The sequence below is a fragment of the Drosophila suzukii genome, chromosome 3, assembly GCF_043229965.1.
Source record: "Drosophila suzukii chromosome 3, CBGP_Dsuzu_IsoJpt1.0, whole genome shotgun sequence".
Taxonomy (NCBI): domain Eukaryota; kingdom Metazoa; phylum Arthropoda; class Insecta; order Diptera; family Drosophilidae; genus Drosophila; species Drosophila suzukii.
The window spans coordinates 17,052,569-17,064,836 of record NC_092082.1 but is presented as its reverse complement, the minus strand read 5'-3'; the positions used below and the strand labels follow the sequence as shown (position 1 = coordinate 17,064,836).

At 40.1% G+C, this 12,268-nt stretch overlaps 3 protein-coding genes across 4 annotated transcripts in view; 2 read left to right on the top strand and 1 right to left on the bottom strand.

Annotated features, from left to right (window-relative positions):
• The window catches only part of LOC108014645 (uncharacterized), a 101,994-nt gene that overhangs the window by 53,394 nt on the left and 36,332 nt on the right, over positions 1 to 12,268 (top strand). The gene's annotated exons all lie outside the window — the stretch shown is intronic.
• On the top strand, positions 3,844 to 5,184 carry LOC108014641 (peritrophin-44). The gene is made up of 2 exons (XM_036815271.3): positions 3,844 to 3,937; positions 3,990 to 5,184. The coding sequence occupies exons 1-2, from the start codon at positions 3,931 to 3,933 to the stop codon at positions 5,012 to 5,014; spliced, it is 1,032 nt and encodes a 343-aa protein (XP_036671166.3). The 5' UTR covers positions 3,844 to 3,930; the 3' UTR covers positions 5,015 to 5,184.
• CCDC151 (Coiled-coil domain containing protein 151) lies at positions 9,633 to 12,130 on the bottom strand. The gene is made up of 6 exons (XM_017080842.4): positions 12,028 to 12,130; positions 11,528 to 11,970; positions 10,586 to 11,280; positions 10,232 to 10,484; positions 9,919 to 10,174; positions 9,633 to 9,857 (listed from the first exon to the last, which is right to left on the bottom strand). Exons 1-6 carry the CDS (start codon positions 12,095 to 12,097, stop codon positions 9,730 to 9,732), a joined length of 1,845 nt encoding a protein of 614 aa, XP_016936331.3. The 5' UTR covers positions 12,098 to 12,130; the 3' UTR covers positions 9,633 to 9,729.

Below are 12,268 nucleotides of genomic sequence, written 5' to 3'. Positions count from 1 at the left end.
AAAGGAATAGTTTATGTACTCTTTGTTACAAAAGATATATTTACCAGGTATATGGGACCTATGGGTATATTTATCCTTATGCAAGGCATTACTATTTAATTATTTTTCATATTTTTTTCTTTCAGTAATCTATTTATCCTTAACGAATATTTTTTTTCCATCTCAGCCCACTGTATGTCCGTCCAGTCATGACCTTTGCGAGTGGCCATTAACGCTTTTTTATCTGTTCATAAATTTTAATTTTGGCAAAATACTCCAAGTACGTGGCCCAGCCACACCCCTCGCCACATTTAGAACCCCACCTCGACTTGGAACGAAGGCACCATAATTCTTATTCTTTTTGCTTTCCCCGGTCTGGGGCTTTCCTTCGTGTTTGCTTGGCGTTTTCATTTTGGCCAAGAGAAATATGACTTGGTGGCTGCCTTTGGCCGTGCAGATTTCCTTCAGCCTTTTTCCGCCGAGCGCCGTGTCTTCGCGTTTGAGTCGAGGACCCGTAACCTTATTTCGCTAGCGGAGCATCCTCGTCGCTGGCGGACTTGTTTATCGTCCTTTGCATCTCATTGAGCTGGTTGCCGCTTTTGAACGCCCCCACCCACCCCAAAACGCTTTTCCGGAACCTCGGAGGGTTACACGGGCCAAAAGCCCGGGGTTTGTGTCTTGCCTGAACGGTCTTGGGTTTTCCCTTTTCCATTTTCCCTCGCCCAGCACTTTTCGTTTTTCCATTGCATATTTAACCTAATTAAAATGAGTTATATGAGACAGGTGGGGAGAGCGTGTTAATCCTTGACCTGCTGACTTTGCCGTAGCTCAATTTCCCCGCTGCCCAAGTGGCGCCTTCAACTGAAGATGTTATGCTATCATATTCTGAGGTTTATTTTTAACTTAAATATTGTTTGGAGTGTTTTATGTAATCACCGTTTAGATGCTCACCTTAAAGCTTTTTAAAAACCATCAGCAAAAATATTTAGTAGATTTATCACCTTGCAGTTTAACGACTGTTAACATGGTAATAAGGGATAATTAATTAAGGTATTTTTCTGGTTTTATTGCGATAATATTTTTTGCAATGCATAAATCAACCTCCTTAATTTATGCGACGTCACAAAAGTACAATGAAACATTTATTATTTATTTACATTTATAGACATAATTGCTTTTTAAAAAGCTCATTTAGGTTAAAAGGTTAAGCCAGCATTAAATATAAATAATGTTATATACACTGTTGGAAATTGTGTTATTATATTATTATACTAAACTGATACATATAAGTTAGCATATTTAGTTTTAAATTAAAATGAAATTGCTTTCTTTTAAGCTTTAACAAAGTCAATGCCTTAAAATTTCGATAAGCCAGCTAAGGCTTGTGACACTACCCAAACTGACCTTTGTCCCGCTTCTTATCATTGCAGGTATGTTAATGGACCCAAGTCTCAACAAGTGGATCCTCTAGTCCGACAACCAGTAAACAATGACCAGCAGCAAGGAGCAAACTAAGCTAATGAATTTATGTACGAGGTGCAAGGTGCAAAACGCACAAGGCCAGGCAAAGGATCTAACTGAAAGTACTTAAGCCCATAAAATATTCAAGCCATGAGCATGTGGGGAAAATTACAAAGAGGGTCCGGAAATACGCACAAAAATACAGAGGACAGACAGGGAAAACAGGGTGGTGGAAATTAGATGGATATATAGGCGGAATCTCGACAGAAGGCGAAATCCTAAACAGACATTACACACGAAAGTACACCAAAAAAGATTTACGGACCTGCTTTTCAAATGTATTAATTTTAAATACATTTAAATTCTTTATTATTTTGGAAGTAGCAAATGGACTACAAATATGATATATGTAATTAATTATAAAATACTTAAAGAGTTAAACCATTTCTGGGAAATGGTAATTAAATTCTTGCATCGACATAGTTATTATACGTAATCACTTAAGAAAAATGAGCATTTATGTGATATATCTAATTTTTTTCTTACTGTGCATCCCCTTAAGCTTATCCAGTGCTCGGTGAAAGTCGCTGTCGAACAATTTGCCATTGTAAGTGTAGGAGAATGAAGGGATATGGGGACCCAGCCTCATCCTTGCCCCCAGGGATAGGCAGCCAGCCACTGATTGAAAAGAAAATTACGGGCGAGTAGTTGGCCGGGTGGTCGCCAGATGGTCTCCACGTCGATAGCACTGCTGATGAGCAGAATAGTTGTCCTGTGGGCGAAAGGGGAGCGGAAACGGAAGCGAGCGGCGCCGCCACTGGGACCACGGGCCTTGAATTCCGGAAGTGGTAAGAGCCAGGGGCACAAGACTCCCAGCCATTTGCATTTAGGAGTATATATGTAGACGTCTATGCCTCTAGACGGCATCCGCTGATGGCAACTGTTTCTTTCTGCTCCGCAGAGCAGGTTTCTTTGCCCACTTTTACTGTGGAGTTTAAAAAGGCCTTTGAAGATCTAAGTGGTAAAATGGACTCTGCTCTGTTTTGCCTTATAAACACATAATTTATTTAAATTATGTTTTAGCTTATGTTAAAGAAGATGGGGATATAAAAAAAAGTTTCTGAACAAGGCTTCCTGGGTAATTATACATCGCTAATGAAGATAATTAACGGAAAGCTTTCTTAGTTAAGGAATTATTACATAAATCTGCAGGGAAACCATTATTGCATCATTTCTGTTTCTACAGAAACTGAAAATTAAATATTTTTTAATTAAGGAAGCCTATGGCTCATTACTTTAGCATATTATGATTGATTAAATTTTTTCGTTAAATTGAAATTGTGCGATTTATCCCACTGTGCCGACATTGGAGCTCGCTGAGGACTTAAATGGCGAGGAGGTTGCGCGCTTCAGATAGCACGTTGTGGATATTAAGCATGTCCTTAAGCATAAAATGTCAATAAGTGCACCCAATCGATGCTAAGCAGTTTACATTGCGACAAGCCACTGGGGCACCGTCTACCGAGTCCTTTCCCTCTGAAATCCCCGATTTCCATCAGGAACTGCGCTAACAATGCAAAGGACACGGAAAAGCACAATCACTCTCACACACATTCGAGCTTATCTTTATGCATGCGTCTCATATTTTCCGATAAACGTATTTGGATAAGCAAATTTCCGCCTCCACTACACAGTACAAAAATAGCCACACATTCGAAATTGTATAATGTAAATAACAATTTGTAACAAAACGAAAAGAAAATCCAACATTAAAAGCTGGAGGAAAAAATCGGGTTTTAAGAAAATATATCTAAGAATATTTAAATTCAAAACTCGAACTAAAATAGTTGGCACCCTTAACTTTTAACGGTGTACGTATTTTTGACTTTGCTCTTTATTGACTTGCAAGTTTATATCAACATTTTTGCAAAATTTTGCATCTCTGCCAAGGCGTTGCAGAATATGCATGAGATTTTTCAATACGTAAAGTTGCCATCTACCTTGTTAAGAAATTGATGGCACAAAGCTTATGTGAATAGACATATTTTCTTTTAATAAAAATGGATTGGGCAGATGACTTAAAATGGATTTTAAAGTTACATACCTTATGGAAGAAAAATTTAATATAATGGAGTTGTTAAAACTTTTTGTAGCACAAAACTCAGATATATTTATAGTATAGTATACTAACATTTTACCTTGAGAACATCTGGCTTTCGTACTTTAGCAAACTCTTTTAGAAGGTATTCCCCAAAACGACTTTAAAGAGAACGTGTTTGGTAATCGACGCGGTCTTATCCGCGTGTCAAATATTCAGAACATTTCTAATTTCATTGCAAAATAAGGTTTTTCTTATCAGCGTGTTTTTGGTATCTACAAGTAGACCGCGACACCAAATGTCAAGATAGTTTTCCCTACTTAAGTACAGCAATAGATTGAGAAACGAGTTCAGTACGTTGAGTTCCGGAAGAGTTGACGGTCTGACAAATAATGAGAGGTACTAAAGGCGAAGTGATGAGTGCTCTGAGACTAAAAAAAGCTCACCGTAGTTCCGCAATGGGCCTTCCACTTGGCTATATTTTTGGCCTTTCTGGCTGAAATCAGAGGATTTTTGATGGAAATTAAATGCAAACTCTGGGCTGGAAACGGTTATATTGGAGATCCCAGTGATTGCCAAGCGTGGGGATTTTGCCAGGACAACAAACTCATCGACCGAAATGGCTGCAACGAGGGATTGCTGTACAATTTCCGGAAAGGAACCTGCGATAAGGCGGCGGATGTGATGTGTCATTCCAATCTAGCGGAGATTTGCACAAATCTTCAGTTGGGGTACTATGCCGCCGATCCTGCTAATTGTCGGAGATTTGTCAAGTGCGATGCCATCGATGATCCCATATGGGGCGACTGTGGTGAGGATCAGGTGTTTAATAACAAACTGCAAAGATGTGTGCAGGAAACTTCCGGTTGTCCACAGGATAATATCTGTTCCTATATGAAAGATGGTTCTTTTATGGGAGATCCCAACAGCTGCCAGGGTTATTATAAATGCCACAATGGATTTGCCATAGAGATGAATTGCTCAACTGGTCGATACTTTAACAGGAAATCAGGTAATTGCCAATCCTGGCTGCCGGATTACTGCTCGAAGGACGATGAGATTGCTCCAGAAACCCCCCTCTCCACAAATTTCCATATATGTTCCAAGTACTATCAGAGGGATCTGTCCGGAGTGCAGCTCCTTCCGGATTTGAAGACCTGCTACGGATATTACGCCTGCACTTCGGAATTGGACTTGGGAAGATGGAGCAGTTGTCCCTGGGGACAGCACTTTGAGTGGTGGAGCCAGCGGTGTGGTGAGCCAAAGGATAATAGCTGCTCCTACGATCGCTGTGGTAATATGAACCAACTAAAGGTGACCACCATAAACACAGGTTGCAGGGAGTATACGGTCTGCCAGAATTATCGCTCGAGAAGATCGGAAAAGTGCCCCGAGGACTTTCCCTATTTCAATGAGATTTCCCAGCGTTGCACAGATAAGTTTCCCAACCACAGGGTGTGCTACATGGATGGATAAAAAATTTTGACTTTGTGAAGAAGGGATTTCTTGGTTTTGTGTTCTCTGCAATGTAAATAATTATATTTTTAATAATGTATGTATATATTTTGGTTCAGTGTTACAAAATATAATCAATTTATTTTCCCTGACTTTAAAAAGAAATTTTAAAGGTATATGTGCCCTCATAATGGATTGTTTATGCTTCAGTTATCTGCGGAAAAAAGAAATATGTTTGCCTTAAGGGTATATCTTTTTTTAAACCATCAGATACTTTCAAAAAAAATAACATCTTTTATAAAAAACAACAGAGAATGAACAAGTCTGGAACAAAATTTATGCTTGGCTTTTTTTGCATTCAAGAACAACAGAATTTTCAGTCATCTTCAGAATTTATATTTTGCTTCTGCCACCAGTCAATTTGGCTTTAAATTAACCTTTAAGATACAAGAAATTGAAGAAAAAACTTTGGCCAAACTTAAGATATAATGTTTTGAATGGCAATGGAAAATATTTTGTATACCCCTCAAATTAGTATTTAAAATATGCTGATTCATGTCACAAGTGATTGATCAGTTGACTAATGATAACTAATTATGGTAAGTGGCGCTTCAGCTTTTCCATTCAGTCGAGCACAAGTGAGGAATCAAGTTAAACAAGAGACATCTTTCAGTTGGAGTCTCCCTGCCAGAAAATCAAATGAATCAACGAAAAATTCAAATATTCCTCGGAGGGCTGTATTTATGAAAGCCCGCTGGGTGAGTGGGTGGCGCAGTAAACGCCCTTGAATGGGGCGGCTGTGGGTGGGTTGTGGGTGGCGCGAATATTTCGCTGGCAATGGCTGCAGGCAGCCCAATGACGAGGCACAACAATGAGTCGCGTCATTGAATTATTATGATTGACTTTTATTACACGGAATCGCAATTTATTTTACTTAACAACAGGCTGGGATCGCAGCCCGGAGTGCGGTTAAAAGTAGCGAAAATTTGAATGAAAAGTTGTAAAGAAATTACGTTATTTATCATTTGCAGAGTGGCGACCCAGCGAAAGGGACACATTCACAGGGAAAGAGAGAGACGGGGAGAGAAAGCCCGACATCTCCCAAACCGTTTCCGTATCCGCTCATTTATTTACCACACTGTCAAGCGCACCCACAGATGCACAGAGAGAAATATTTAACATTATAAATTATATAATTTATTTAGCTTTTTCTGTTTTACGTTTTCTTTAAGGTAACTTATTTAGTTCTTTGAATGTAGTTTGCCGACTTTAGACATTTAATTATGAATATATTTAATATATATGATAAAATTTTTTACATAAATAAGACTTACATGTGGGGTTGTAGTAGTAGCTACGAAGTTTATGGATCGCATAATCCTACTTCAAAAATTATTTTCTTGATTTAAGATTAAATTGTTTAAAAAGTTATCTTTTTAAAATTGTATTAGATATATATTTCTTTTAATATTTAAGTTATTTGGATACTTTTATTAAATTATTTAAATATAATGGCATTTTGGAAAAGTTGCCAATAGATATATTTACTCAAAGTTTATCTCTGTGCACCCCCACCCGAATATTGATGCTTTTCCCGTCGCAGTTTGTGCACAGTTAAAAAGTTTTCGGCGGCGGCAGCAGAAATTCAAATTTATTGTTTGCGGTTGCCGGGCTTCCCGGCCACGCCCACCTTTAGTCGATGGGCTTAAAATTAGTGGCGTTGTCTTGCGAATCGATGGGCGTTTGATTAACGGTCTCCCCCCGAGATTGAATCGCTTAATTGCCTTAAAAGTAGGCGTGGCGGTGGCAGGAGCAGGGGCGTGGGGCTAGGGAATTTAATGGCAGGATAAAAGTCGTGACTATCCAATTACACACGATGTAGCAGGCTCAGGGAGGTAAGCCGTTTTGGTTCCGCCATCACTTACCTTTAATTAGCTAATTCCCTTTAAGGTCTTCGCCCTCAATTGTGGTTCGGGGATTACCCGATGGCACACTCCGGGGATTAGAGTTTAGTAATTGCTGTAGAGGACTTTTCGGCTTTGTGCCCAACTGGAGGCCATCGGGTAAATGGCAAAAGAAAGTTGCCGAAGCCGCGAAAACTTTCTCTGCACAGAGCATAGAAAAAAAATGGGAAAATTTTGCTGAAAGAGGCTGAGAAATGTAATGACGGTATTTATGTTATCTGCCATCTAACTCCGCACTTACATTATTCTGCTTATCTCGGAAATTAATTTCAATAAGAGTGAACTTTTGATGGGGTACTAAAAGCTATATCAGGGGTTTAGATCGTGTGGACTTTACTTGTTCAGGAAGATGTTTTTTGAAGTTTTTTCTTGGCTGAAAATAATATTATAGGATTTTTTTTGATAAATCTGATTGATAAATGCGCTTTAATCGCTCCTCTTTAATATTCGCCAATTTAAAAATGTAAATTAAGTTTACATTCAGGTATGAAAACCAGTAATCCAACTTTACTAAGTCAGTATTACTAACTTTACCATATCATAACCTTTGATATAAAAAAATACATTTTTGATTTTATTATACTATTCTAATAAAATATCAAAAGTTCTTAAATTAAGTTAAGTAAAACTTTACTGATCTCTTTATAATCCAACAACAGCGGACATTTAAATTAATTTTATTTCACTACCTTCCGTCTTTTCATTGGATGATTAAACCTCATTTAAATTTCAACGTTTCCCGCCAACCTGTCAGTGGTGAAACAATTTTCCAAGAATTTTCTTTGTCTTACCCTTGCATTCATGCGCATTTTCCCATTCAAAAATAATTCATATTCATTTAAGGGGGAAATTACGGCGCAGAGGACCCCCACCGATGTGGTGGGGTTAAGCAGTGCAATTCAATGAGGACCGGCTTCAACCGCAGGCCGCGACATTCCAGTGTCAAGCGTTTTCTTCCGGTGGCAGTGAAAACCGCTCACAAAGCCGAGAACCCCAAGTTACCCAGGGTTTATTCAATGCAGTCAGGGCCAATGCCATTGCCATTCCAGTGGATCCTTTGCTTTTCGCTGGAGGCAAAAGGCTATGCTTTTGTTTTTCCAACTGGTTGACTCGGGCCACCTTCTTGGGAACGGAGTTGGAGTTTCCAATGAAAGCTTTCCTCGTCCTCAGCCACCATTTTCCATCTTACCGCCGGGTTGTTTGTATGCGTCGTCTGCTGTGGTTTACGTCCTCGTTGTTGACATTTAGTTGACACACACAACACGGATCCCCTGCCTCCTCGTCCTCGTCCGCGTCCTCGTCCTGTTCGTCCTCGTCGTGGACTTCCGGCAACAGGCCCTGGCAATGGATCATCGGCGTCTTTGTTTACACATCGCCACCGAAGTTTGCAGCTGCCTCTGCGGCAGTCCTCCTGATTGTTCATCGTCAGCTGGTGCGCTTTATTGTTGCTAACTAGAAAAGCCAGAGCGTCCATTCTGCTTTCCAGAAAGTCCTTCGCCGCACAGTGGGTGTGAATGGAGATTTTTGCATAAGAAACCTACAAATTAAAAAGTTTGATATACCCAACAAAATATATTTTTCAATTTGGGTAATGGTGGCAACTTTTTTTAAATTGTAGAAAATAAGTCTTTCATTTGAGAATTAAAATTTAGTTGAAAAAACGTTTGTTATGATTTTATAATTTTTTAAGTTTAATTTAAGTTGAATGCAGCTCTTTTTAGCGAACTAAAATTCCTATAATTTATAAGTTTTATAGTTTGATTTTCCTCTTGACTTAAAAGTTTTTTCATTGATTTTACTTTTAATATTGTCTTTGGTTTAATGGATCTTAGGTTTGATTTTATTATAAAATCTAACACAGAAAAAACTCAATTCAGCCCACTGTGCACCAGTGGTGTAAACAATTTTTGAAAGGTTATTTCGTCTGAAACAGTCGCGGTCCGCACTTTGTTCCGTTTTGCACTTCATTTACCACCAGGCCACCCAACCCAAAAGTCGTCCTCCTAGTCGTCCTTCTAGAGGAAGGCATCCAAGGCGTCCATTCGTCCAAGTCGTCCTCCTCGGGGCAGTAAATTCTGTTTACCCACTTCGTTGTCGTTGTCTTTGCAGTAGATGCATCGCAGGGACAGCTATTTGTTATGTCGTTTGACTGAAGCTGCTGACATTTATCCAGAAACTGCAGTAAACACAATGAATATGCAGAGGATGTTGCTGCAGATATTAAATCGCCCCCTGGCAATAAGTAACTGCAAAGAATTTTCTTTGCACGCTTGGATAGCCTTGAAAATGTACAAAAACGGATGTTCAAATGGTTTTTCTTGAAACTCCATTCATTATCAAAAATATGTCCACTGCCTGCCAGAGTTATATTTCCTTATTTTCTTTAATGACCGCAATCTGTGCATGTATTTTTAATTTGCCGCAGGGTTTTCGTTCCAAAAAAGATTTACGTTTGAAAACTAGAAGTTAAAAGAAATTTAAAAAAATGCTTCGTTTAAGGAAAATAAATAAATAAATAAATAAATAAAAATAATAATATCTAGTAAAGACAATTTGCCTATCCAAGTGAAATTATTTGATTTGAACTTTTTTTTTAAACCTAAGTTAAAATTGCTTAGGTGATTAACGGGTATATAATAGCTTTAGCTTTCTCGATTGTTTCCATTTTAAAATTCCTGTTTATCCAATTGCAAAATAGATTGTCACCCAATATTTTATTTAACTGGGTGTATATAATGATTTCAATACAATCCCATTTCTCTCTGAACAATCTTATTTGCGTCTTCCTCCGGGTGTGGGTCTAAATGGTTTCCGACGGGATTTTGAATCGACGATGAGCACTGATTGTCGCTTTAGGAAGTTGCGGGAAGGTACTTCATTATCATCATCGGCGGTGGCCACTGTCGGTGAAAAGTTTTCGAAATGTCTTAAGGCCTTATTTAAAATCAAATAGAAATTTACCCGCTGCTGGGGCCTGTTCTGGAGAGGATGAGGAGGTGCCTGCAGCCCTTTGAGCTCGTCCTGCGAACAGGTTGTAGTAGCAAACGGGCATGGGTTGTGGCTTCTCGCCCTCGGGAGCGGATGGGGACTTGGGCTGCTCCGCCCTGTACATCTCCTCCTCCTCTTCGTCAACTATGTCCAACTTCGGGATCTCAAACGGTGGCACATCCTCGGATTTGCTCAACTCTTGGCAGCGCTTGATCTTTAGTTTTAGGATCTAATGAGGGGTTACATGCATGATATCTATGAAAACAACAACCTTATATATCCCCACCTCAATCATATCCTCATCCTCGGCAGTATGGGCCAGAAAATTGGGTAGTTCTGCTACGCTTACATGAAGCTTCCTTTCGGGTATCTCTATGTTGCTCTCGTCCACCTCCTGCACCTTGAAGATCATCTCGCAGATGCGCTCCTTGAGATACTTTAATACCCCCATCGATTTGCCCGCCTCGTCAGTGTCCAGTTTGCGATCCTGCTCCTTGGCGGCGATGCTGTTCTTGATTTGCTCGATGACCTCTTGGTTTCTGTGAATAAATTGAATTTTTAAAATAAGGAAATGGGTAATTGCAAAAAATGTTTATAACTTTCTTATGATGTTATGTAAAAATAATTATAAAATACCCACACTTCACTCTCCTTGACATCAGAAAATTTGGAGGCCTCCAATTCGCTGGATAAAGCTTCCCTTTCCGCCTCCAGATTGGCCTTTTCCGCCTCGGCCGCCTTTCGAAGGTAATTCAAACGGGCTGCGGACTCCTTCTGGGCGCTGAATCTCTCGAAGACCTCGAAGGGCGAGGTGGCTCCGGAGGCCTCCATGAGCTGCTTGAACAGGGATTCCATATCGCTGGTAACGCTCTCCAGTTGGGACACCGGCTCCTCCTCGCCGTTCTCCGTTTTGGCAGTGTGCTGATCGCCCGAGCTGGAACCCACACTATCCTGATGGACCAGTGTCTTGGTTTCGGCAAAGAGCTTCCGCCCAATCCGCTCCAGCTCCAGCTTACGGGCTTCAACCTGTTTGCGAAAGTCGAGGGCCTGACGCTCCCGCGTTTTCTGGGAGAGATTGGCCTGCTGCTCCTGCCGCTGCAGGATCACCTTGGCCGCATCCCTCATCTCGACCGCCTCGTTGTGAACCTGCTGCAGTCGCTCGATCTCCGCCTTCTGGTCACTCAGGGAAGCCTCCAGTTCTCGCAGACTCCGCTCAAAACGCTCCGCATCCGTCATTAAAGATGCCTCAATGGAGCGGTACTTCTTGCGGATGTGCTCCGCCTCCATCCACTGGACGTTGGTGCGATGGATCTCGTTTTCCAGCTGACAGACGAGCTGTTAAATATTTTAGAGAATAACGAATTAGATGTCGAAAGAAAAATGTTGAATAAATAAAATGTAGATATTAATTTAAGAAATGAAAACAGATATAATTGAAAATATATAATATCATTTTTAAAATCATGTATATTTATAAGAAAAAGGTTGGAAAATAAGGCAGTGTATTGAAAATGTTTTGTTAAATTTCTTTAATTTTAAGTATAGTATTTTAAGTATTTTATTCAAGAAGCAGCTTTCTCACCTTCCTGTTGGCATCCTCCTCCAGAGTTTCTGGGGGTTTCTCGCCCAAATTCTGGTTCTGAGCCTCCTTGTTGGCCAGCAGACCCCGGTATTTCTCCACAAGTTTACTGAAGTGCTGTTGGCGGGATTTGAAACGATGTCGCAGCAGATCCATCTGCTTACGACTTTCGGTAATTTTGAGATCAGTTAAGAATATTGCATCATCGGCATTTTTGGCTCCCACGGGATATGTGGCCTTGCCCACAATTAAAGTGGGCGTGCAACTCTGCGCCCTCCGGGATTCCCCAGTGGGTTCCTTTATGACCACCGGTCGCTGGAGGGGATTTCGCAGACGACTCGCCTTGACTGTCAGCTCCTTGATGTCCTTTTTCAAGGAGCCAATTGTGTCACAGTTGATGCGGTTCTGCTTTTGCCATTCGGCCGCATTAGCCGTCTTTTGGCCCTCTAAAAGGATTTGTTTTAATGTTACTACTTGAATGGTTTAAAGGCTTTGCTACTTACCTGCCAATAAAATGCGCTTTTTAATCTCATTTATTTGTCGATTCAATTCGTTTAACTTGTCCGATTCCATGACTTCATCTGATCGGCTTACCTTTTCAAATATGTTTTACAAACTATGCTGTTTGTTTAATCGATACTAAAATTGTTGTGGCAACGTGAAAGTTAACAATGAACTGTAATGGTTGCTAGCATCTTCATACCCTATCTTTAAAAATGTAATCATGTTTTACAAATCAAAAAT